At 54.9% G+C, this 24,457-nt stretch overlaps 1 protein-coding gene across 3 annotated transcripts in view; it reads right to left on the reverse strand.

Moving 5' to 3' along the window:
- LOC308512968 (casein kinase I) overlaps positions 1–18,546 on the reverse strand; it is a 31,133-nt gene extending 12,587 nt beyond the window's left edge. The window contains exons 1-4 of one of the 3 annotated variants that reach the window (XM_081082710.1): positions 18,338–18,546; positions 14,725–14,812; positions 4,525–4,635; positions 4,174–4,322 (exon numbers count right to left, since the gene is read on the reverse strand). In XM_081082710.1, the coding sequence (XP_080938836.1) occupies positions 4,174–4,322; positions 4,525–4,635; positions 14,725–14,800 (336 nt within the window). In that variant the 5' untranslated portion in view covers positions 14,801–14,812; positions 18,338–18,546. Of the gene's footprint in view, positions 1–4,173; positions 4,323–4,524; positions 4,636–14,724; positions 16,175–18,337 lie in introns of those variants that run through there. The other 2 variants (XM_081082712.1, XM_081082711.1) reach the window with 2 other exon arrangements.
- Between the last annotated feature and the right edge of the window lie 5,911 nt (positions 18,547–24,457).

Consider the following 24,457-nt stretch of genomic DNA (forward strand, 5'->3'; position numbering starts at 1 on the left):
CACTGTTGAATCCGCCTCTGGTGTGAAGAGATTCAAAGGTGGCAAGAGAGAGCAGAGTTACAAGCTCTCCCGCAATGAGATTACTTAATGTTTTATTTAAAAATTACCGGAGAACATCTTATGACAACCAAACTTTGGCTAAGATAACTTTGGGTGTTAGCCATGACTTTAGAAAGCGAAATAGGAAAAAATTTAAAATATCTTCTATTAAGCATGACTTTGGGGAAAATACGCCATCTGAGTCATTTGCTGAAACTTCCCCCAAAGCAGGATGTGGTGGAAAGAAAAAGGGAGCACTTGGCGATCTAATATGGACACCCCCTCCCCAGTATTCTAACTTAAAGTCTCCTTCTCGTAATTGAAAAGTTCTACAAAATTTAAAATGCGTCTGGGATTTCTGTTCACGTGTAAAGAGAGAACCTGGCTTGAAACTGATGCGCGCAAGTTCCGATTTTGGACATTTAGATAGAGTTTTAAGCTAAAATCTCTTTGCAAATGAGCAGAATAAAACCCAAGACTGATTATTTCCTAAATAAAATGGCGAATTTGACCCAGGGTAGAAATTCTAGCAACAAGATTGGTATTTTCCCATAATAATGTTAATGAAACCGATTCAAAGCTAGCTTTAAGACCTCTAAAAGAAATATCAGTATAATTGTCTCTGTTACAAAAATTTGCTAAAGTAAATGCCTTAAAATAATTGAATTCAAACACCAAGAATTATTAAAAATATCTTAATTATAAAAATCTAAGTAGCCTGGTAAAAAACCGGCCCTTTGTTAATTAAAAAGGCTAGCCACGCCTTTCTGATGGAGAAAGGGGCTGCTTCCCGCCTGTAGCAAATTCTTAAAGAATGTGGTCAATTTACATCTGATTGATCCAGGGTAGGCCAAACCTGTTCTTCCAGGGAAAACAGTTCCTCCCCCGCCTTCCCCGCCCCCCAGGCCAATTTTGAAACTTCCCACCGGCAAGCAAGGGGCAGAAAACAATGTAGCTAAACCTTGTTTCTTGACCTTCCCCAGAGGAAAAAATTATGGTCCTTTTAAAATCAAAGGCTGCGCCAAGCCTGCCTTGCCAGCCTCAAGTGTGGTTTTCCAAAGCTGCTGGGAAATTTAAGAACTTGGAGTTTACACCTAGGTATCTTGAAATGACATAATACTGAATTAAATGAGATCTGAGTATGCCTCATACAAAATCTAGAGGACAGTATTAAATCTGTTGGTTGATTATGTCTTGCATTTTTAAAGTTTAGTCTTAATGTTACTGATTGAGAAATGAGTTTAAATTTAATTAATATCTCTTAATAATAATAAGTATATAATTTTTAAATCATATGTATATATATTTAATGTCTTTTCAAGTTGGATTTCAAAACTATACTTGAAATCACATGGAAAGCTTTATCAAATAAAAAGTAATAAATATATTTTAAGTTTTTGCCTCTGAGAAAGGGCAAAACAAGTTATTTTGTTTAATATTTCTTAAAATACAGCAGTGAAATTTTAAGATGTAATTTGAAATAACAAAAGCTCCTCACTACTGCATTTTGAATTAGGCTGGAAGTGGTGCAGCGTTTGCCCCTTGTGAATCAGAAGTTTACTAAATACTAAATTTACTTGCTTTGCTTTTTAAAAAATACTTACTTAAATTTACTAATCTTTGTAAGCAATTGAATCCTAGTAAAATAAATTCTTCTGAAAAAGTTACTGAAGGCTTCCCATTATCCCTCTGTATATGCAAATAAACCGAAAGGGAACGCTGTTTAAAAACATTATTTTAAATTTAATAAAAAGGAAAAATTTTAATATTTTGAAATATCTTCCACTAATATTTACAGAATAATCTAATGATTTGCTGTTAAAATACCAGATCTGAAAATAAGTACAGTCACCATAAATGTCTAATAACTCTGACTTGAAATACATGGCCTTGCGGCACTATCAGGCAAGATCCAAGAAGTAACCCTATAGGTTACTTTGGGTAAAAAAGATTTTTCTTTTTTAAGTTAAAGTTCTCCTAGTGTAATCTAACAGGAGGAAGACAAACCAGACAACCAACAGCCCAGAGACCACCTGGGGCATGGTGAAATAAAGTATGGTAAAAATTAATTCAGGTAAGAACTGTAATTCAAATAACATGCCTAAGTTTTACCTAGGTTACCCAAGGACTCTAGATAATGTGTTTACCCAAAACTGTAGTTTAGATAGCATGCTGTCTGTTTCTGTAAATTGCTTTTTTTTTGCAAACTAGGTCCCTCATTCCAAACCTCGAGACAGCCAATTTAAAATTAAGTTGTCATGACCTAGAGCAAAGAATATTCTTACATGGTATTATTCTACAAAGTTTTATTAATTTTTGATGCTTTACAATAGTATATTGTGCATTTATCCCAAACAAACTTACAAATTAATATTTACCTTGGATATTTTGAGAATGTGAAAGGATTTATTCCCTCCTGGGGAAGGCACTTAAGCATTCTGTATTGACCTCTCTTGACTTTTTTTTTTAGGAACAGCATTGCATACCTATAACAAATTATCTAACCAGCTAATTGATGATGTCCAAGCTCTCTCAGGCACTATCAATGATCTCCAAGATCAGATAGATTCCTTAGCTGAAGTAGTACTACAAAATAGAAGAGGGTTAGATTTGCTCACAGCAGAACAGGGAGGAATATGCTTGGCCCTACAGGAACGCTGCTGCTTCTATGTCAACAAATCCGGGATCGTCCGAGACAAGATAAAGAAGTTACAAGAAGATCTAGTGAAGAGACGGAGAGAATTATTCGAGAACCCCCTCTGGAGCGGATTGAACGGACTCCTGCCCTACCTGCTTCCTATTCTCGGCCCCCTTATAAGCCTTCTCCTAATCCTAGCTTTCGGCCCCTGGGCTTTTAGGAAATTAACAGACTTTGTAAAACAGCAGGTTGATAGCGTCCTGGCCAAACCCATTCAGGTACACTACCATCGTCTAGCCATGTTAGACCGTGAATGTGATTATAATGACTGCTAAAACTCCCTCCCTGCGGGGACAGCATGACGCCAGAGGGATGCTTGCCTACTCCCCATAGAAGGAGAAAGGCATGGGCACCGACCTGGGTGCACGGCAAAGCACTGCAAGGGAAGGTCACAAAAAATTTTTTGACCTCCTCTGGATTTCCCTGTGAGCACACCTGGTTTGCATAGAGGTTGGTATCCATACATAACTTTCGGCTCTGCCTCTCCTCCCCAAAAGATACCAAGAGCCACTGACGGTGGGACCCCACCATCCCACGGGAGGAACCAGGTCCCTACTCCCCCAGTCGGTTAAAGCCCACCCTTAATAAAGAAAAAGGGAGGAATTGTTGGGAGCCATTAAAGATATTGGCTTAAACAAAGCCATCTTAAGAACTATAAGTTTCTGGTTCCTCCAGAAACTCCTAATTACCAGAAACCACCTGTGTCTTGCAAATTGGCCAGCAGTTACAGATAAACTACCCTCACACAGCCGCTTTTTCACACATCTCCACTGATAAACACACAGCCATCCGAAGGCTGCTAAATCACACATCTCCGCTGATAAGCACAGCCATCAAAAGCCTAATAAATCTCTAGTAAAAGGTTACTGCCCATAGACCCCTTTACCCACCCCCCTTTCCTAAAACAGTATATATTCTGCCGCTGTGAGAATAAAGTTTGAGGCTTGATCAGAACTTGTCTTGCCTCCATTCTTTCGTGTCCCTTGTTTGTCTCATTCTCCTAGGGTGTCTCTTCGTTCCCCCGTTGTTGTCCCGCGGGTCGGGGCACCCTCTGATCCTGGCACTGCGTCCTGCTTGACCCCAGACAACCCAGCAGAGGGGAGATTCTCACCTGAGGTGACTGAGGCTTGGAGAGGCTTAGCTCACCTGCAGTCACCTCCCTGGGACAGGACCTAGGAGATCACAGGCTTTGTATCGCCTGCTGGCAGAGTCCCGGGCCCCACCCTGGAGCCGAACAGAGCAGGTCTGAAGCTGAGCCTGGGCATCTGCATTAGACACCACCTCCCCATTTTTACAGCCGATGGTTAAGGTCCCAGTCTCGGAACCGGGCCTGTGCCACGTCCCCGTTCCTGCCTCCTGCGCCGGCATCCTCCGGCTGGCACCCTGCGACCACTGGCACGATGGGGAAGCAGAGGCTGGGCGGGCGGTGGACTCACCATCTGGTCGGCCAGGAGCAGCACCGTCTTGAGGCTGAACTTGCGGGAGCAGAAGTTGAAGAGGTCCTCGAGGCTGGGCCCCAGCAGCTCCATGACCATCACGTTGTAGTCGCCCTCGGCCCCACACCACTTGATGGACGGGATTCCCACTGGGGGGCCAGGAAGTGGGGCTCTCAGGGGAGGTCCTTCCTGGCCCCCGACCAGCCTGCAGCCGCCCCTCCTCTCCTCCCCCTCCCGGCCCTCCCCGCCCTCCCCGCCCGGCCCTCACCTCCCCCCCCTCCCCGCCCTCCCCGCCCGGCCCTCACCTCCCCCCCCTCCCCGCCCTCCCCGCCCTCCCCGCCCGGCCCTCACCTCCCCCCTGCATCATCTTGTAGAACTTGCTCTCGATGTGCAGCTGGGGGTGCTTCGTTTTCACACATTCGAGCTTGATGGCCACTTCTTCACCAGAAGCGATGTTGGCACCTGCCGGGGGGTGGGAAGCAAGGGTCAGGGTCCTCCTTGGCGGGGCGGGCGGCTCTACACCAGCACCAACTGTGCCTGTGCCTGTGCCTGCGCCTGAGCGGCGGGCCCAGTGCCCGTGGGGCGGCAGAGGGCTCAGCACTGTATCCGAGGGAAGCGGAGGGAGCTGTGGGGCGCAGAGGGGCACCCGAGCCAGCTTGGGGGGTGGGGGGGCATAACTACAGCCGCACCAGGGAAGGGGTGGGGAATGAGGGCCGATTCAGAGAACCACGGGCCGTGCTGCAGAGTCCGGGTTCAAGGGGGGACAGGCGGGGCTACAAAAGGCTCACAGACCACGTGAGGGGAACCTTATCCTGGAGGGTGAGGCCAGTGGGGTATCAGGCTGTGGAGGAGAATGGGGTGGCGAGGCTGCACTTCCCCAGCAATGATGATGGGTGGGCCCTGTGGAAGGGCTGGGGCAGCCGTGGGCTAACTACCGCAGGCAGGCCGGATCGGGCCCGTTTGAAATGAATAAAACTAAAAAAAAAAAAAAAAGACCGTACCCTTTTATGTAATGATGTTTACTTTGAATTTATATTAGTTCACACAAACACTCCATCCATGCTTTTGTTCCGGCCCTCTGGTCCAGTTTAAGAACCCATTGTGGCCCTCGAGTCAAAAAGTTTGCCCACCCCTGGGCTGGGGGCTGGGCTGAGAGGCAGTCTCCTTGTCCGGCCAGCCATGACCACAGCTGCTGTAACACAGCGCGGTGACAGTACAGACAGACAAAGCAGGAAGTCTAGTGGGCACGGCCACCGGGAGAATTCAGGAGGACCCGGCTGGCACCCCAAAGCAGGGGACAGGATGGGGCTCTGCAATCAACATCCCGGCACACCTGGCTAGCCACGGGAGAGTCACCCCAGCTCAGGGCGCATTCCAGGAGGAATCCCGAGTGGACCAAAAGTTTCTATTAAAAAAAAAAAAAAAAGTTGGGGTGGCCTGGCCAGTGTGGCTCAGGGGTTGAGTGTCAACCTATGAACCAGGAGGTCACGGTTCAATTCCGGTCAAGGGCACACGCCCGGGGTTTGGGTTCAACCCCCAGCAGGGGGCGTGCAGGAGGCAGCCAATCAATGATTCTCTCTCATGATTGATGTTTCCATCTTTCCCCCTCTCCCTTCCTCTCTGAAATCAATAAAAACATATATATATAAATAAAAGCGGGCTAGAAGGGATCAATCGGGAAAAGGGGGGACATGTGTAATATGTTCAACAATAAAGATTTAATTTTTTAAAATAAGCATATCCTAGGATGAGGATAAATAAATACCTACATACATACATTTTTAAAAGGTGGGTGTAAGTTGGCCCAGCCCCTCTGGAACCAGCTGGCATTTATCTAGTAAAGTGAAACACGCATGACCAAGCAAACCCACCCCAAGTGCATGCCCTTCAGAAACACGAGCACCGGGAGGACGTGGCAAGAATGAACACAGCAAGGACGACCCGAACGCCCACCAGCCGGAGAGCGGCTCGATGGTGACGCAGTCATACAGAGGAATGCCACGGGCGGGGGCGAGGAGATGCCGCTGCAGGCATCTTAGCACCGAGTACCGGAGAGCAAGGAGGCTCCGTGCACAGTGCCAAAGGCGCCCACAACCCAAGTGCCATTGACGGACGTGCGGACAAAAAACAGCTGTCTACACACGCAGTGGAACATCACTCAGCCGTAAAGGGTTGACGTCCTAGCGCAGGCCACACCACCAGCGAACCTTAAAAACGTGCTAAGTGAGTAAGCCAGGCACAGAGGACAAAATACTGTACGGTTCCATTACACGAAATATCCCGAACAGGTCAGTCTCTAGAGAAAGAAAGTAGACTGGTGGACGCCAGGGGCGGGGGAGGGGGCACAGGGAGTACACCTGGTTAATGGGCACAGGGGTTCCTTTTGGGGTGATAGGAATGTATCAGAGCCGGGCTGCACAACACTGGGAATGTATCAATGGCCACTGAATTGTGTACTTTAAAATGGTTACTTTTGCTCTGGCCGCTGACTCGGTTGCCTCCTCCAGGACACCACAGGTTGCAGCAGGTTCCATCCTCAGTCCATTAGGTCAGGGTGCATAGGGGAGGCAACCACTAGATGCTTCTCTCTTATATCAATGTTTCTTTCTCTCTCTCTCTCTCTCTCTCTCTCTCTCTCTCTCTCTCTCTCACCAATAGATGCTTCTCTCTTATATCAATGTTTCTCTCTCTCTCTCTCTCTCTCTCTCTCTCTCTCTCTCTCTCTCTCACCAATAGATGCTTCTCTCTTATATCAATGTTTCTCTCTCTCTCTCTCTCTCCCTCCCTCCCTCCCTCCCTCCCTCTCAAATCAATAAACATAACCTCCCTTGAGGATATTTTTTAAAAGGTTACTTTTATGTCATGTGAATTTCGCCTCAATTATTTTTTAAAAGGAGGAAGGGAGAGACAAGAGGCAAGCACATTTTGTCTAAATTTCAAAAAAAAACGCAACATCAGTTGAGCATCAGCCTACAAACCAGGAAATCATGGTTCAATTCCTGGTGGGGCACCTGCCCACCAGGTGTAAGCTGGCCCAGCTACTTTGGGACCAGGTTTAAGGTTCATTGGTGTTGTGGGCTTGATCCCCAGTGTGGGGTGTGCAGGAGGCAGCCGTTTAATGATTCTCTCTCATCACTGATGTCTGTATCTCTCTCTCCCTCTCCCTTCCTCTCTGAAATCAATTAAAAACATATTTTTAAAAATATCAACAGCAGTTTCCTCTGTGAGGGGAGAGGGAGGACAGGGAGGAAGGGCTGCCACGGGTCCGCACAAGGGGACAGGCGGGTCCTCCTCCAACGGGGTGGTGGGAAGGGGCCTGACACCATGCACACATCGTATACGTGTTCTTTTGTATTTACTCAAAAGTTAATAAAAAAATAAAACAATGGGGGCGGGGGGGGATGTTAGAAGAAGGGGGAAGTGCCTTCTTTTTTTAAACCTCACCTGAGGCTATGTTTTTATTGATTGTTTTTTTTTTTTTTAGAGGGAGATAAACATCAATCAGTTGTCCCCCATACACGCCCTGAGAAGGGATAAAACTCATAACCTGGTGGGTCCCCAGACCAGGAAACCAACCTGCAACCTTTTGGTGCATGGGACGACGCTCAACCAACTAAGCCTCCCAGCCAGGGCAGGAGAACTGTCTTTTAATTTGGGGGTAGGCAGGGCTTTTTATCCCCGACTTAAAATCCGGAAGCCATTAAAAAGGGCAAAAAAAGTGGCTTCCTCACCTCCAAAAAAGGAATCGCTTCTCCATGGCAAAAATACCAGAAACAAGTCCTAAGAAACACACACTCGTAACCCTTCTCAGCGGCGAGGAGCTGACATCACGTGGCTAACACAGTATAACCAGCTCCGAGAGATCGGCAGGAAAAAGCCCAAAGACTCAACAGCAAATAGGGTAAAGGATCTGAACAGACACGCCACAGAGAAAGAAATCGTGAGTGTAAAAACGGCTTACTCATAGGAAAAGATGTCCTATCCACCTCCTTGTGAGAAAAATACAAATGAAAATGCTCCTAAAAGACCATTTTCCACTACAATTGGCAAGAGCCCCCCCCCCCAAGACGACAGGATGTCCGTTGTGAGGCTGTGGGGCAGTGGGCACCCCTCCCCCGGTGGTCCAGGCGAAGCGCAGGTCCCTGCAGGGGCGACGTGCCACCACCCAGCTCCCACTTTGGAGATGACTGCTCACCCCCGCCCGGTGCAATATGAGGCCCGAGCCAGGCTGCCCACTGCAGGCCGTTTGTAACAGCAAAAGCCTGCAGACAACTGAAACGCCCGTCATCCTGGGGCCCGGCTATGTAGAGAATGGGCCATCCAGACCCCGACGACAGCGGAGAAAGAATGAGGAAGCTCTCTCTGTGCAGAAGTAGAAAGATCTCAGCGATACAGGAAGTGAAAAAGCCAAGTACAGAACACTATGTATCCTATGCCCTCTTTTCAGTACAAAAAAAAGGCAAGGAAATAGTATGTGTCTATGTTCGGTCGGATCTATATAAAGAAACACTGAAAAAACATGAGCGCCAGGGAAGACACTGCACTGGATACTGTTATGCGCTGTCATTCCCCCCCCCCCCCCCCCCCCCCCGCACCTTTGTTGAGATGTAACTCGCACACTGTACAATTACTCCTTTGAAGTGTACAATTCAGTGGTTTTTAGAAAGTTCGCAGGATTGTGCAACCAACCCCACAGCCAATTTTAGAACATTTTCATCATCCCCAAAACACTCTTACCCCTGAGTAGTCAGCTCTGCATTCCCCCCCCCCCCCCCCCCCCGGCCCAAGCCCCAGCTCCAGGCAACCTCTAATTAACTCGGTCTCCGGGGATGGGCTGTTCTGGACATTTCTTAGAAACGGAATCATACAATATGCGGTCTTTTGTGACTGGCTTCTTTCACTTCGCATGTTTCTGTGTCTTGGCTTTTGGGCTTGTGTGTTTTCACTTCTGAGCCACATAAAATGAAGTTAAAGTAAAAAATAAATACACAGATTACTAAGCCCATGAGCAATGGAGAGAAAGTGCCTTGCAAACTATGAACTGCTTTTGACACATCAACCTTCCCCGCTGGGGGAGCGCACATGTTTCCGGGGATCGTGAGGATGCGGCAGGGAGGGGAGCTGGGTTCGGTGCCGTCCACCAGGCTGGCCATGCCCTCTCCCTGCCCGCGCAAGAGCAGGAGAGCACAGCAGTTAAGAGTGTGGGCTCCCGCGCTGGCCGGTTTGGCTCAGTGGTTAGAGCGTCGGCCCTGGGGCCGTAGGGTCGCAGGCTCAATGACAGTCCAGGGCACGTACCTTGGTTGCAGGCTTGATCCCTGGACCCTGGCCCTTGTGGGAGGCAACCAATAGATGTGTTTCTCTCACATCGATGCTTCTCTCTCTCTCTCTCTCTCTCTCTGTCTTTCTCCCTCCTTTCCACTCTTAAAAAAAAAAAAAATCAATGGAAAGAATACAGTCGGGTGAGGATTAACAACAACAAAAACAGTGCGGGCTCCAAGCCCAAATCCTGATTCTGCCACCTCCTAACAAGGGGACCCTGGCAAGTCGCTTTATCCCTCTGCGCCCCAGGCACCCCACCTGTAAACGGGTTGACCGTACCCAGCTCATTATGGTGTTTGAAGTGCCAGCAGGCTTAGCTGTGCCTGGCGCACTGTAAAGTGCTCGAGGAACATTGGGTTTGGTGACCAGGACCAACCCCTGGGCTTCAGAGATGAGCCCGAGATGCCCTGACCATGTGTGGGGCATGGAAGGAAGGAAAGAGGGAACAGGCCTTTGGTGGGGAAAGGAGCGTCCCTGGACAGAAGCTGCAAGGGTCCCAACGCCTGGTCAGGGCTGTGCTGGACAGCGACCACAGCACGTGCAAAGGCCCGACAGGAGGGGGGTGCAGAACCCTGAACTGCAGCTGAGGGTGACAATGAAAGAGAGCAGGGCAGGATCAGGTCTCAATGCCCAGCAAAGACCCTGGCCCTTAGCCTGAGACTCCAGGAGCCAAGTACAGATGCCTGCTCACAGGGTCTCTCGGCCTCTGAGCTGCTGATAGCCTCTGTCCCGGGCAGTGGAGGGTGTCCAGCAGCATCCCTGGTCTCTAACCCACGAGGGACAGGAGTACCCCCTTCCTTGAGGAACAACATTCAGAATGTCCCCAGACCTTGTCACATGTCCCCCATGGGACAAATCCCCTTGTCCCCTCAGGGAGACCCATGAGTGTGAGGGCTGGCCGGAGGGACCCAAGGCTGCTGCCCTGGTCCAGACAAGAGCTGAACCAGGCGGGGGCAGGGCCTCCAGCAGGGAGGAGAGGTGCTGGGGGAGTGCCTGCCCCGAGGTGGGGAGGTGGAGGGGAGAGGAGCTCTTTATGCCTCTGAACTCTTACAGCATCCTGCAAGCACTACTGCTTGTAGAAGCAGAGATGCCAAAGGTCAATGACTAAACACCACACAACTCCTCTGGGACAGGGCCCAACGGTTAGGCAATCTTCCGACCCCACCAAGTGCTGGAAACCTGTCCCAGCTGCTTCCCCAAGGGTCCCGCCCCTGGACCCGTGTGCTGCCTTCATGTTCTATCTGGACGCTGCCCATGTTTTCTCTCTCCCTTAACTCTCACAACTGCTGTTAACTAACTGGCCCGAGGTCAGACAGAACTGGTTGCAACAGAGCCAGGATTTGAAACTAAGCCCCAAGCCCGGCCAGTGTGGCTCAGTGGTTGAGCGTCGATCTATGAACCAGGAGGTCAGGGGTGGATTCCCAGTCAGGGCACATGCCCAGGTGGCAGGCTCGATCCCCAGGGGGGTGTACAGGAGGAAGCTGATTGACGATTCTCATCACTGATGTTTCTCCCTCTCCCCCTCTCCCTTCCTCTCTCTGAAATAAATGAAACTGAGCCCCAAAGCCCCTGCTTTGTTCTCTATTCCAATTCCTTAGCACCTCATTCATTCATGCAACAGACATACACCGAGCCCTGGACCAGCGAGGCAGTCCTGCCTGCAGCTCAGCTCACCTCTGTGGGAGGAGCCAAGGCTAACTGTCACCCGGGGAGGGGCGACAGAGGTGCCGCCAGCTAGAAACAGGGGCCTATGGGGGACAGTCTGGCCTGGAAAACAAACTTGGTCACAGAGAAGGGCTTGGCCCTGGCCGGCGCTAGAGGGTCTGGGAAGTGCTAGCTGGAAGGGCTGGCCCCACACTGGGGAGCTCGGACACCCACAGACACGCGGACACAAACAGGAGCCGACCGGACCAGACGCGGAGGGCGAAGTCCCTCCATAGCCACCTGGCGGGAGCACCAAGCCCTCCCATTTAGAACCAAGGACCAGAGACTAAAAGGTGTCGCGCTCCCAAGGGCACATGGCCAGTGGCTGGCAGAGTGGGCACGGGCTTGGCCAGCTCTGGACCCCATGCAGCCAACTTGAGGCCCTAACAAAGCCGGCCCCACTCTCCCGCTGTTCCCCTTACGATGTTGCCGTGTGTGGGGGAAACAGACCGAAGAGGGGCTGGGGGCCTCGCAGCCGCATCCACAGTGTGTGCATCCACAGTGTGTCCGTTCGCCTTCGGGGATCCTGGGAAGCAGGGCCTGGAGGCCGCGCTCAGCCCCACCTGCAGAGGCCATCTGGAGTCAGGCCCTGGCGGCAAGAATGTGGCCAGAGCTTTGAACAAAGGGAACCAGCAAGGCCAGCCGGGGAGGCCCTACAATCACCACTGTCCTCACGCCAGCAAGACAGGGGCCCAGGAAGGAGCTGGCAGGACACAGTGTCAGACTGGGGCCCCCATGTACCCAGGGAAGACCGGACAGCCAAGGAGAAGGGGCTCCCTCCCTCCCCCTTGGCCCAAGAAGACCCAAGAGGACAGTCGCAAATTCCAACTAAGACCGAGGGTTGGGGGAGACACAAAAAAGCACTACTGCTGGGCCGAGCATGCGCAGGTGTTTCGCACGCTGTGATCTATCTCATTACTTCTCACCGCTTTGGAGGCCTTGCGCCCATTTTACAGATGGGAAAGCCAAGGCTGTCAGAGGTCATCACTTGCTCAAGGGCACACAGCTAGTAAAAGAAATGCCAGCACCCAAGCCCTGGTAGGATTTACTCCAGAGCCTGTACAGCAGGAGGAAATCTGGCCCTAGGGTTTAAAATGAACTGGATGAAGCACAAAAAAGTAAAAAGAAATAAAACAAACTAGGTGACTACTAGATAAACAGCAAGTCCTGCCCCCAGGTTGGTCCTGCACGTGGACCAGGGGCACTGGCTTTCTGAGTGACCCTGGCCTGCCCCTCCCCCTCTCTGGGCCTCAGTTTCCCTTTGGGAAAAAGAAGGCTCTGGACCGGGGGCTGTCTGGGAGCAGGTGTGCGTCTGTGCCAAAAGCTGCCTCTCGGCGCCCTTTGCCCTCAAGCCAGCGGTTCCAGGCTTCAGTCCTGAGCCCCAGAGCCTGGTGGTAAGAGTCCTTTACACCCAGCCCAATTTCACAACCAGTAAGGGTACGGGTACCCCTTTCACAGGTGAGAACGCTGAGGCTCAGAGAGAAAAAGTGACATCCTGTCACACAACAAAGGAGGAGACCGGGGGCCTGAACCTGGACCTGCCCCCACGTCCCAACCCCCTTCTCCCCGGCTACGTGAGGCCGCTTCCCGTGCCTGCGCCCGTGCCAGCCACTTCCTCCTCCATCCATTCGAGAAGCTTCACTAAACACCCACTTTGGGCAAACCACATGCTGGGCTCTAGGGACAGAGGGTGGAAACAGACCAAGGCCTCCTGCCCCCGAGGAGCCTGGCGTCAGAGAAAAACCTTTACAACAACTGCGCGCTGCACTGCGCCTTCCTCCCTCGGCGCCCAGCAGTGCTGAGAGGAGGGTGAGCTCCCGTACGCCCGGCTGGCACTGCCGTTACGATGCTTCCCCATGCCACGCGTCGTGCCATTTCTGCTCCTGACAGCCTGTGGCCAGCCAGGTGGCAGCATCACACACAGTGTCTGGTGGGGACACAAGCCCAGAGCAGCCGCACAGAGCAGGCCTGGCGCCCGAGCTGTCTGGTGTCTCCCTCCCACGTTCTGTCTTCCGTGCTCCGATCCTCAGGTGGGGGCTGTGGGCATAAAGGCACCGTGGGGGCCACCTGGCCACGAAGCTCCTGCTTCTCCACGTGGGCATGGGGACAGCACGGTGCCACGCCAGAACTGCCGTGACAGATCGCGCTGTTCAGCACGAGGCATGCGAAGCATGCGCTGACACCGTGTGCACTCCCCTCCCCGGCCCTCTGACAGGGAGGGGTGGCTCCCTGGTTAGCAGACTTCATACCCATGAGGGCGGGGACCTCCTCACCCCAGCTCTGAATCCAAGAGCCCAGCACACCGACAGGCCGTCTCCTCCTTTCCCAAGGACACGGCCGGGAGTGAGGAGAGACAGGCGCTGGCCGCCTCGCTCTAGCACCGTGGTTCTCAACCTTCCTAATGCCGCGACCCTTTAATACAGTGCCTCATGTCGTGGTGACCCCCAACTTCATTGTTACAAATTGAACATAATTAAAGCATAGTGATGAATCACAAAAACAATACGTAATTATATATGTGTTTTCCGATGGTCTTAGGCAACCCCTGTGAAAGGGTCGTTCGACCCCCGCGACCCACAGGTTGAGAACCGCTGCTCTAGCAGCTCCAGTTCACAATTACCCACAGAACACCTCCTCTGCAGGCCAGCAACCGCCAGGAGAGCCCGGACTCCAGACCGGGCCCCTGGGGTGGCTGGGAAGTGGCTTTTGAAGGCTTGCGCCTCTGCCTCTTTACTCCCGGGCAAGACCGGGCCAGATGTCAGTGATTTGTTTAAAACAACAAAACTCAGACTTTCAGCAGGAAGCACATCCGGAGAGCGAGAGCCTGGAAGCTACGACCCCTGCCCCCCACCCCCCCTCAGATTAGTGGGGAGCTTGCGTCATTCCCAGCCTGCGCTGAATTCCCGGGGGCCGGACCCCAGGGAGGGGCCTCGCCGGAGCCAGCAGCGGCCCAGGCCTCTCTGTCCACCACGTCCTACTCCCAGGAGACAGGCACGGGGTGCACACCCAGGCTGGGCTTTCCCACGCCCAGCTAGAGGCCCAGGGCACCCACAGCAGGGAGCAGAGCTAAAAGAACCCTTCTCTGCCCAGCCTGCAGCAGCGGGAACCCCCCTGCCTTACCCCAACATGCTGCTGCCAACCCCACCTGGAGTGGTCCTAGGGCAGGGGTGGGCAAACTTTTTGACTCGAGGGCCACAATGGGTTCTTAAACTGGACCGGAGGGCCGGAACAAAAGCATGGATGGAGTGTTTGTGTGAACTAATATAAATTCAAAGTAAACATCATTACATAAAAGGGTACGGTCTTTTTTTTTTTTTAGTTTTATTCATTTCAAACGGGCCAAATCCGGCCCGCGGGCCGTAGTTTGCCCACGGCTGAACTAGGGACAAAAATGACTAAAACATGCAGCCCCAGAACCAAGTTCCGACTTCAGAGCCCGAAATCCCGGCATCTTCCCTCCTCATCCCCACAGCTATCCAGGGGGGGCGGGGGCTCCGGAGCCGCTGAGCTGGAGCCGGGGACACTTACCCAGGTAGATGTCTCCGAAGGACCCACTCCCGATCTTCCGGCCCAGGCGGTACTTATTCCCCACGCGGAGCTCCATGGTTCACTCGCTCTGTGGAGGGAAGCAGAAGCACTGGGCTCAGGGAGCAGGCCGAGCCCCAGGAACTGGGGGGCCAGCGTTCTCCCTCCCACTGCCCAGGAAGGCGATCTGGCGGCTCTTGGCCTGAGGACAGCCAGGTGTCAGGTGGCCCGAGAGCCTCCAGGTGTGGGCAATGGCGGAGGCAGGCTTGGCAGAGGTGTCAGCTGGGCCAGGCAAATGGTGGAATTGGAGACAAGGCCCGGGAGCAAACGTTGGGGGACCCTCATTCAGGGACCCTCCAATGGGAGCCCCTCTGGGGTAGGCCAGTCATGAGCCAAGACCCTAAAGGGAAAACCAAGGACAAAGGGGGTGAAGGGGAAGGGAGATGCAGGAGCTGATCGTCCAGGTGGTGCTACCATGGCAACCACCAGCGAGTTCCAACCTCCAGGGATGGGAAGACGTGTGGAACAGAGGGTCCCTAAGCTCCTCAGCCCCTCCAGGGCTCAGAAATCACGGCTGTCCTGGCCCCATCCCCACCCCAGGCTTCCCAAGCCAAGAACCAGAGGCCGGGCCTCCACAGCTGGCCTGGTATTCCCAGAGGCCGGACCTTGCCAGTCGGCAGTGTGCCCGCAGAAGGGACCCCTTCCTCCGTGGTCTCCTTCTCGCCACCTCACAACACCGGGGACCTCCCACACAGGCCACTCCGCACCCATTCCTCTGGATGGACTGTTTGGGACTGGACTTCTTCCGGACCAGGACCCTCAGGAGGGTCTTCTAAGAGGGCAACTGAACAAGTGGAGGGACCAGAGCCAGGTTTTGGGCCTCCAGGCTGAGCTTCTGTGGCGTGTGTGTGTGTGTGTGTGTGTGCGCGCGCGCGTGTGTGTGTGTGTGTGTGTGTGTGTATGGGGGGGGTGGGGGGCAGCTGGGAGAGGGGTACTGATTAACAGCTTGCCTACATCCTGTGTCCCAACCCGGGTGTCCAAGCCTGTGGGACTTCAGGGTCCCTGGTAGACACCCCCTGCTCTGGCCTGGAGCGCTTGGGCCCTGGCCAGGGCAGGAGGAAACCCCACAGCTGGGAGGTGGTTTCTGCTGTGAGGGGAGAGGAAATGGTAGACTATGAAACTGGGAGAGGAGTAGGGGACCCCTAGATCTCGCTGTGTCTACAAGAGAGCCAGCGTACAAGACTGTCAAGAGGGGCCTTCAGCCTGGCTGCTGTGGCCAGCTGGTTGAGCACCGTCCAGCACACTGAAAGGTCGCTGGTTCAATTCCCGGTCAGGGCACATGCCCGGGCTGTGAGTTCCATTCTAAGTTCTCTCTCTCATCAATGTTTGTCTCTCCCTCCCTTCCTCTCTCTCTCTCTCTTTCTTTCAAAAAAAACAACAACAAAAAACAAAACAGAGGGGCCTTCGTCTGCAGCCCAGGAACTCAGGCCCAGAGAGGCCATGCCCTGTCCACCCAGCCCACAGCAGCAAGTTAGTGCCGTCGTCTCACCCACCACCAACACAGGGCTCTTGCCTCCCCACCTGGCGGCCTCCCACCCCCATAAACAGGACTTAATTCATGCCAGGACCGGCAGCTGTGCCAGGCACAGAGGTTCTGCCCCTTCCCCAGGCCAAGTGCTAGCCTTCTCCAAAACCGACGCCCCTGGGAAGGGAGAAGGAAGAGATCTAGCCCACAGATGGCCAGGCTGCCCCCCCCCGCCCCCCCCCGGCAGGGGCAAGGTGCCAAGAACTCCTGCCCGGGAGACATCCAGCCCCGGCACCTGGCTCCCAGGGAGCCACCACCAGCCCTTTCCCAGTGGCCACAGGAAGCACCTCCACCCCAGAGCTGGCCAAACTCGGCTCTTAACCACGGGCCTCTGTGCACACGCCTGGCCGGTCCCAGCTGAGGTGCCAGGCTGCCAGCTCACACGCTCCATCCACATCTGCAGGAAACCCACACGCCACGCATCCACACCGTCCCGTGTGTATGCTCCAAGAAAGAAGGAAAGCAGGCAGTCGCCAGGCGCCCTGCTGGGGGAGGGGGTGCGGGCCTCCACACACAGGGCCCCCCCTCCCCACGTCTGTGCTCCACCAACGCCAATTCAGAGACCACACATGGCAGCCGGGAAAGCCGCAGGTTCGGAAAAGGAACATAAATACACCCGCATCCTATATTACATAAATACCCACGCCAGGTTATATAAATACCCATGCCCTCCGTCTGGGTGTCTTACATAAATATACGCGCATGACCCCCCAACCCTCCCCACTCAGGGGGCTGCCGGCAGGGAAAGGGAGACGAGAAGGTGCAAACCATCGACCCTGCTCTGTGCCGGCTGCCCAGACCCCAGCCAGAGCCTGGACTGTCCCAGGCGCCCCCCCCCCCCCCCCCCAGCTTCCCCAGGAGAAGAGAAAGGATTGAGTCAGGAATGGGGAGGCTCTCCAGTTCTGTGCTGCTTCTCCCCTGGGGGCGGGGGAGGGGGCAATAAACGTATTAAAAAAAAAAAAAAGGCAGACAGGAAGGCTCCAGAGTTTCAGCTAGTTACAATGAGACAACTACCAGCCACACCACACGGGCAGGTTTCCTACTCCCTGTCCGCCCCCCGCCCCACCCCGGCCCCCAGCCAGGGCCCTTGTCTCGGGACCATGAAAATAAAAACGGGAGGGACATGCTAGACAGACGGCAAAAGAGCCCCACACACATTTGGCTGGGGGTGCAACTTGGAAACTCTGATCCCCTCCCCTCTCCCCAGATCGTTCACCCCCAGGGAGGCTGCGCCAAAATACGCAGGAAAACTCAGCCGAAGTTGGGAGGGGGCCCACCCCACTGCGAGTCCGGGTGCGATGGGGCCTGGGAATCCTCTCTCGGGAGCCGCCCGGCGCACACGGAGTTTTAGGTTCCACAGAGACTTGAAAAACACGGGCTTCTCGCAGGCAGAAACGGGAGAATCCGAGCTGATAAATAGCCCCCACCCCTTTCTTCCTCTCCACAAAGGAACAGACTCGGTGGCGGGGTGACCACATCCCCTCCATCTCAGGGCCCCCGGCGCCCCATCCCACCGCCGGGAGCAGCCTTGCTGACCCCCCAGGTCCGAAGCCCCGAGCCGGGGCACACGGGGGAGGCGCTGCTGATTGTCCGGCCGGACAGACAGAAGCCCAGGGTTTGACGGAGAAGCTCGAATGAACAGTATCGGGTGCCCCCAGCACCCCAGACCCGGACCCCCTCCCTCCAAGTCCCCAAATCACAGCCTGGGGTGGCCGCTGACGGGTGGCTGTGACCTGAAGGGGTCCACGCTGGGGGAGGGGGGGCGGGCTGGACTGGGGGGGGCCTCTCCCCATCCCCCCACGAGCCAGCAAAATAATAGTCACCCTCCTCCTCCTCCCCTCGGCCTCAGCGGCGCCTTTGTCCTCGCGGGCCGAGCGGGCGGCGCCCGGCGGCCCCCTCCCCCCGGTTCCCGAGCGCCACGCGCGGGTGTCGCCCTCCCCTCCCGCTCGCGCAAAAACAAAGAGGCGGAGGGAGCCCGGTTTCCCCCCGGGTTTGCGCCCCTCCGCGAGCCCCAGGCCCCCCAATATTTACCCCGCCGGGAAGGCGCCGGTGCCGGGCCGCTGCTCGGGGGGCTGCCGCGAGCGGGAGCGGCCCGCCGGGCCGGATGCGGGAGGATTCTCGGGGCAGCCCGGCCGCCAGCCTCTCCGCCCGCCGCCGCGCTCCGCTCGCCCCGGCCGGGCTCAGGCTCGGGCTCTCGCCGCCGCCGCCGCCTCCTCCGGGCGCTCCAGCCCGCCGCCCCCGCCGCCGGCTCGCGCTCCCGCCTCGCGCGCGCCCGCCGGCTCCCATTGAGCCCGGGCCCGCCCGCTGATGTCATCCCCGGCCCGCCGCCGCCCCGGAGGATTTAAAGGGCCCGCGCCCTCCGCTCCCGGGGACGCTGGGGGGCCACAGCGGGAAAGCACGGCCCCCCAACCACGCGAGGAGCACCTTGCAGGAGCGGGGTCTTCTGGGTGGGGCCGGGGAGCACACACAGGCACCGACCTCCCCAAAATCGAGGTGGGGTGGGTTGGGGAGGAGGGGGGCGCACAAAAAGCTGGGGTGTTCTCCCACATCGTCTTACCGCTGCCCGGCCCCCCGCTGGGCGCGCTCTCACAGCATAACCGGCCCCTCCGAAGGCCAGGGGGTTCACGCTTTACTGTTTAGAGAGTTGGGGTTCACTCGACTTCCGGCTCTGAGTGCTGCAGGAACCACAGGCCAGATTGATGGTGGGGAGAAAGATTGGACAGGACAACAAGTGGGGCCGGTGTGGCTCAGTGGTTGAGCCTCGACCTAGGAACCAGGAGATCACAGTTCGATTCCCAGTCAGGGCACAGGCGTGGGTTGTGGGCTGGATCCCCAGGAGGGGGGCTGCAGGAGGCAGCCCATCAATGATTCCCTCATCATTGATGTTTCTGTCTCCCTCTCCCTTCCTCTCTGAAATCAATAAAAACATATTTTAAAAGAGAGAGAGATAGAAGGATTCTGACTAAAGGGCCAGAGAGGGAGCCAGGGCTCAGCTACTCTCTCCCCTCCAAGAAAAAGTCAAAGGCAAAGACCTTGTTCTCCCTCTGCCCTCTTCCAGCAGCTCAAACTGTGATGGGCACAGCAGACTCCTTTCCCATCATGTAAGGAGGGACCCCACACGCTGCTTTGCGCGGTCGCTGGAGTCAGGGTCCTGTGTTTTGGGCTTAGGTTTCCATATCTGCAAATCGGGAGGGACATCCCCCACCCCGCCCCCGCCAGGGTCGCTGGGAGAATTATTTAGGCTTCCTAAGGGCTTCCAGGGCAGCCATGAAAGGTCCCAGGGCAGAGTTATTAAAATAATGGTATTTACATTGGGCCACGCAAAGCTCCGAATGATGACACATCCCTGCACACGCACAATTGTGACTGACACACCACATGCAGAGTGCAGTGGCCAACCCAGGAAGCGTGGTTCCTGGGAAGAGTCACTTCCATAATAACTGCATCCTTAGAGCCCGAGGGATTTAGTCACACACTGTCCAGACTTGTGCGAACCCCACAGGCCCGTCTGTCTGCCGCAGAACAGCAAGCTGGCCCAGAGAGGGGAAGGGTTTTGCCCGGGACAACACAGCACAGCAGGAGGGCTCTGTTCTCCCCAAGGTCCCTGGGAAGCTGAGTCTATTATGAGCTCATTTCCAAGAGCAGGAGAGTGAGGACGAGCCTCCCAGGAGAGGTCTGCAGGAGGCAATTGGGACCTGCCTGTCTACCCTCGCCAGCCTGCCCTCGGGGCCACCTTTGCCAGGACAGGGGGCCGCGGGGGGGGGGGGGGGTGCGGGACACAGGGGTCACCAGCCAAGGTAGTGGGTTTTGCTTGGCCTGCCTGGTGGTTTTGGTTATTTCTTTCATTTTGTTAATTGATTCCCAATGTTTTAAAATGGAAAGATTTCATATTACAAGTCCCTGTTCCCTCTTTTTTTTGAAGCTCTGGGAGAACAGGCAACTCTGGGTCCAAACAGCCCAGGATGCTGGCCACACTCGGCTGGCCTGGGCAGCAGCCACCTTCCTTGGTGACAGCCCAAGGGTCCCATCTTGTTTCCTCACATCAGCTTGCTTTACGCGTATTCATGACTCGCTTCATCCCCTGGAGGTCCCCAGTGTGGCCCTGTCCTGGAGGCCAGCCACCAGGGCCCTTCCCGTTGTCACCTGTTCTCACCCCAATCTCACTGACACCAACTCCTGGGCCTCCATGTCCAGTGTCAGGGATGCCGGCCCGCCCCACAGCTGCACATTCTCCCAAAGTGAGACAGGGTGCCCAGGCCGGGGCCCTAGGTAGAGAGACCCTGGCACGCTGAGCCGAGGTGGAGTGCACCCCTGCACCCCCACCCTCACCACCCCAACCTTCCCACCGGGGTCCTGCCTCCCAGTGATCGGCCCTCCCTATCTGGACGGGACTAGCCCTTCTCCAGCACCTCCTGATGCTGAGCACCTGGCACAGGGAGAGGCGGTTATCTCATTTAATCCTCGCAGACAGCAGATCTTCTTTAAGGAGAGGGAATCGGAGGCTCCTAGAGTGCTTGCCCAGGGGCACACATCAACCACCAGCGGCTGCTCCCTGTCTTGTCACATGTTCAGAACTCAACCACCACCACCCTCTGGGTGGAAGATCCTGGTGGGTTCCCTCGGCCAACCAGTCTTAACACTCACTCCCCCCCTCAAAGGCCTGCTCCTCCTCTCTCTCCTGTGGTCCCCACCCACTGTCTCCCTTGGAAAAAGCTCCTCGCCCTGGCTGGTGTGGCCCAATGGTTGGTGCATAGTCCTGTGCACCGGGAGGTCCTGGGTTTGATTCCCAGTGGTCAGGGCACATACCTAGGTTGCAGGTTTGGTTTGATCCCCAGTCACCGACTGATATTTCTCAAAAAGATGTTTTTCTCTCTCTTCCTCCCTCTGTAAAAAATCAATTAAAAATTTTTTTTAAACCTCCCCAAACCCCTCCCCTAATTAGCTGTGTTGTGAACCCAAGTTATCCTCCTTCCTACTTCCCTCAAAGACCAACGATCCTTCCAAAGAGCTTTGAGCTCAGCTCTAAGGAGACACAAAAACCAGCTGAGGAATTAAGACAAAGAAATCTCACTTACTGAGTTCCAGCAGCCTCTGTGCCTGGCTCCTCTCCAGACTAGATTCTCAGTGATTCCTTCTGGGAATCAACCCAAGGGTGTAGCCAGCTTGAGTCCCCCTGGCCCCCACCCTACACACCCACCCACTACCCAGATGCAAGCGGGCCTGGAACAAGAGGTGCCAGTGAAATCCCAGCTCACTGTGGGCCCCACCCTGGGGTTCAGCTGCTCTGCCCGGGCCAGGAGTGGCAGTCCCTCTGAAATTTATACCTGATTCCTGCCCTGGCTGGTTTGGCTCAGTGGGTAGAGCATCCGCCTGCAGACTGAAGGGTCCCAGGTTCGATTCCGGTCAAGGACATGTACCGTGGTTGCAGGTTCCCTGGCCCTGGTCAGGGTGCGTCCAGGAGACAACCAATTGATGTCTCTCTCTCATCAATGTTTCTCTCTGTCTCTCCCTCTCCCTTCTACTTTCTCTAAAAAAAAAAAAAAAAAAAATCAATGGAAAAATGTCCTCGGGGGAGGATTAACAAAAGTAAATAAATAAATATATATATAAGGGCAGGCAGGCGGGTCCCAGAGCACTGGGCTGGGGCCTTGAGGACAGCCCCGGAATCGCTATAAGCTAATAAGGACATCACCGATGAAGCCAGTGATGGGGAGAAAGATTTCAGTCCTCCCAAAGGGATCTGCAACCCGGGTCTTAACTGTGGGCACCGTCGTTTAGAATTTTACTGCACATCTGGTCCTACACAATCCATCCCCTGAGGTTGTCCTCCAGCCTCAGGCCTTAGCCCTGGCTGTTCCCACTGCCTGGTGTGCTTTTCCCTCAGATTCCTCCTGCTCATTCCCTCGTCTCCCTCAGGTCTGACTCTCCAGTCACCTTCACGGAGAAGCCCCCAAGGGCACTGCCTCTCCCCTTCTCTGCCTTATTTTTCCTGGCCCTTATCACACGAACATGTTCTATATGGTACGCATTTGACTTTTTTGGGGGGGAGAGGGGGGCAGGTCTGAGTCTCCCTCTAGAAAATAAGTTGCATGAAGGCAGGGAGTTAATGCTATCGGGGGCACCGCTGTCACCAGCATCAAGGACAGTGTCTGGCACACAGCGGGTACTCAACCAACATTTGCCGAGTGAGTGAATGGATGAAATGTGAAGGGACATCCTCCCCTCTCTCGGAGAAGACATTAAGAGCTATCATTTTATTGAGCAACTACTGTGTGCCAGGCCCTCTGCATTAACTCATGCAACCCTCACACCCACCCTCAGCGGAGGCAGTGGCCTGGCAGACCCCACACCCTTCACCATGTCACCCAGCACGTGGAGGAGAACACAGTTCTGAGACCAGTCCCCACCCCCGTCCATCAGACTCGGGAGCCCCTCCACTAGAGAAGCAAGTCTGGCTCTGGCCCAGAGCCACAGGGCCCTTGGGGCTCCTCTACTCCACCGCCCCCACTTCACAGGCAGGGAGACTGAGGCCAGGGGGCCTTGCTCAAGGTCACAGCGGGAGCCCGAGGTGGGAGCCCACAGTGGTTAAGAAGCTGCCTTCAGCCCTAGCCGGTGTGGCTCAGTGGATAGAGCGTTGGCCTGCGGAAGGAAGAGTTCCGGGTTCGATTCCGGTCGGGGGCATGTGCCCAGGTGGCAGGCTCAATCAGGAGGCAGCCGATCAATGATTCTCTCTCATCATTGCTGTTTCTCTTTCTCTCTCTCTCTCTCTCTCTCTCTCTCTCTCTCTCTCCCTCCCTCTCATTTTCCCTTTCTCTCTGAGATCAATAATATATATATGTTTTGTTTTTTGCTTTTCTTAAAGAATCTGCCTTCAAATGCTGACTGCCACATTTAACTGTGTGACTCTAGGAAAGTTCCTTAAACTCTCGGGGCCTCACTTGTAAATGGGGAGAATACAGATGGTCATCCACGAACTACTTAGCCCAGAGGAAGCCCCGAGGAAGAGCAAGGTGTTGACACTATCACTCTCTGAGGGGCGGATGGAGTGAAAGCTGGGCCGCCCGCTCCACCTTCTAGCATCACAGTCTTCGTCTCCAGCGTCTTCCTTTCCTGCTTTACCCTCCCCTGGAGGGGCCCCCACCAGCCCCTTCGAGGTGGGGTGGGGGGAAGGCATACAGACCTATGTGGCCCGGGGGAGCCAGTGGCCTCGCCCACCCTGTGTTCCCCGTCCTCATGGCTCTGGGAGGCCCCTGGGGTCTTCCCTCTTCCTCTTCTCACAGCTCCGCTCTGAGAGATGCTCCCAGACCTGCCAGCCTGAAGACGCTGCCCTGTGCACCCTCCTTGCCCAGCGAGGCCTCAGCTCTGTGCCCCCAGACCCTTCCCTGACGTCCCACCCGCCTCTGCCTGCAAGGCCATTCCCCGGCAGGGGTCCTCCCTCGTCCTCCGCCTTCAGCAGAGAGGCGGCAGGGGAGCAGGAGGCCTGGACCGGGGCCACAGGCCGAGTCGGAGCGCCAGCTCAGCCACTGCATTCCCTCTACAGCTCTTTCGTCAGTCTCCCTATCTGTCCACTAAGGGCTGCACTGGCCGGGGAAGGTCTATACGTTCCACATCTGGGGTACTCTGGTGAGGAAGATCCGGAGGTCACACACATCTGGGCTCAGTGGGAAGGGGTCCTCCTCCCCATCACCCCCATGTTCAGAACATGTGCGCTCCCCTCCGCTCTGCCTCCCAGCCGTATTCCGAACCAGCCACCTCTCACGTGTGCACCCTTCACGTGGATGCTACAGAGGTCTGTTGATTGGTGAGATCACGTTCCTCCGCTACTGAAACACCCCAGTGGCTCCCTCTCGCCTTCGTGTGAAGTCCATGTTCCTTCCCAGGCCTGCGGTGGTCTGGCTCCCACCTGCCCCTCAGACCTCCTCTCGAACCTTGCTTCCTCCCAGTCTCCTTCCACTTCATCATGCCCCAGGGCCTTTGCACCTGCTGCTCCTTGTGCCTGGAATTACCTCCCCTCAGAGGCCTTCCCTGACCACGCAATCTTCCTTCCTTCCTTCTTTCCTTCCTTTATTTTGAGAGAGAGGAAGGGAGAGAGGGAGAGAGAGAGAGAGAGAGAGAGAAGAGAACCATCAGTTTGTTGTCCCACCTACCTAT

This window comes from Myotis nattereri (assembly GCF_964212035.1).
Source record: "Myotis nattereri genome assembly, chromosome: 2".
Classification (NCBI taxonomy): domain Eukaryota; kingdom Metazoa; phylum Chordata; class Mammalia; order Chiroptera; family Vespertilionidae; genus Myotis; species Myotis nattereri.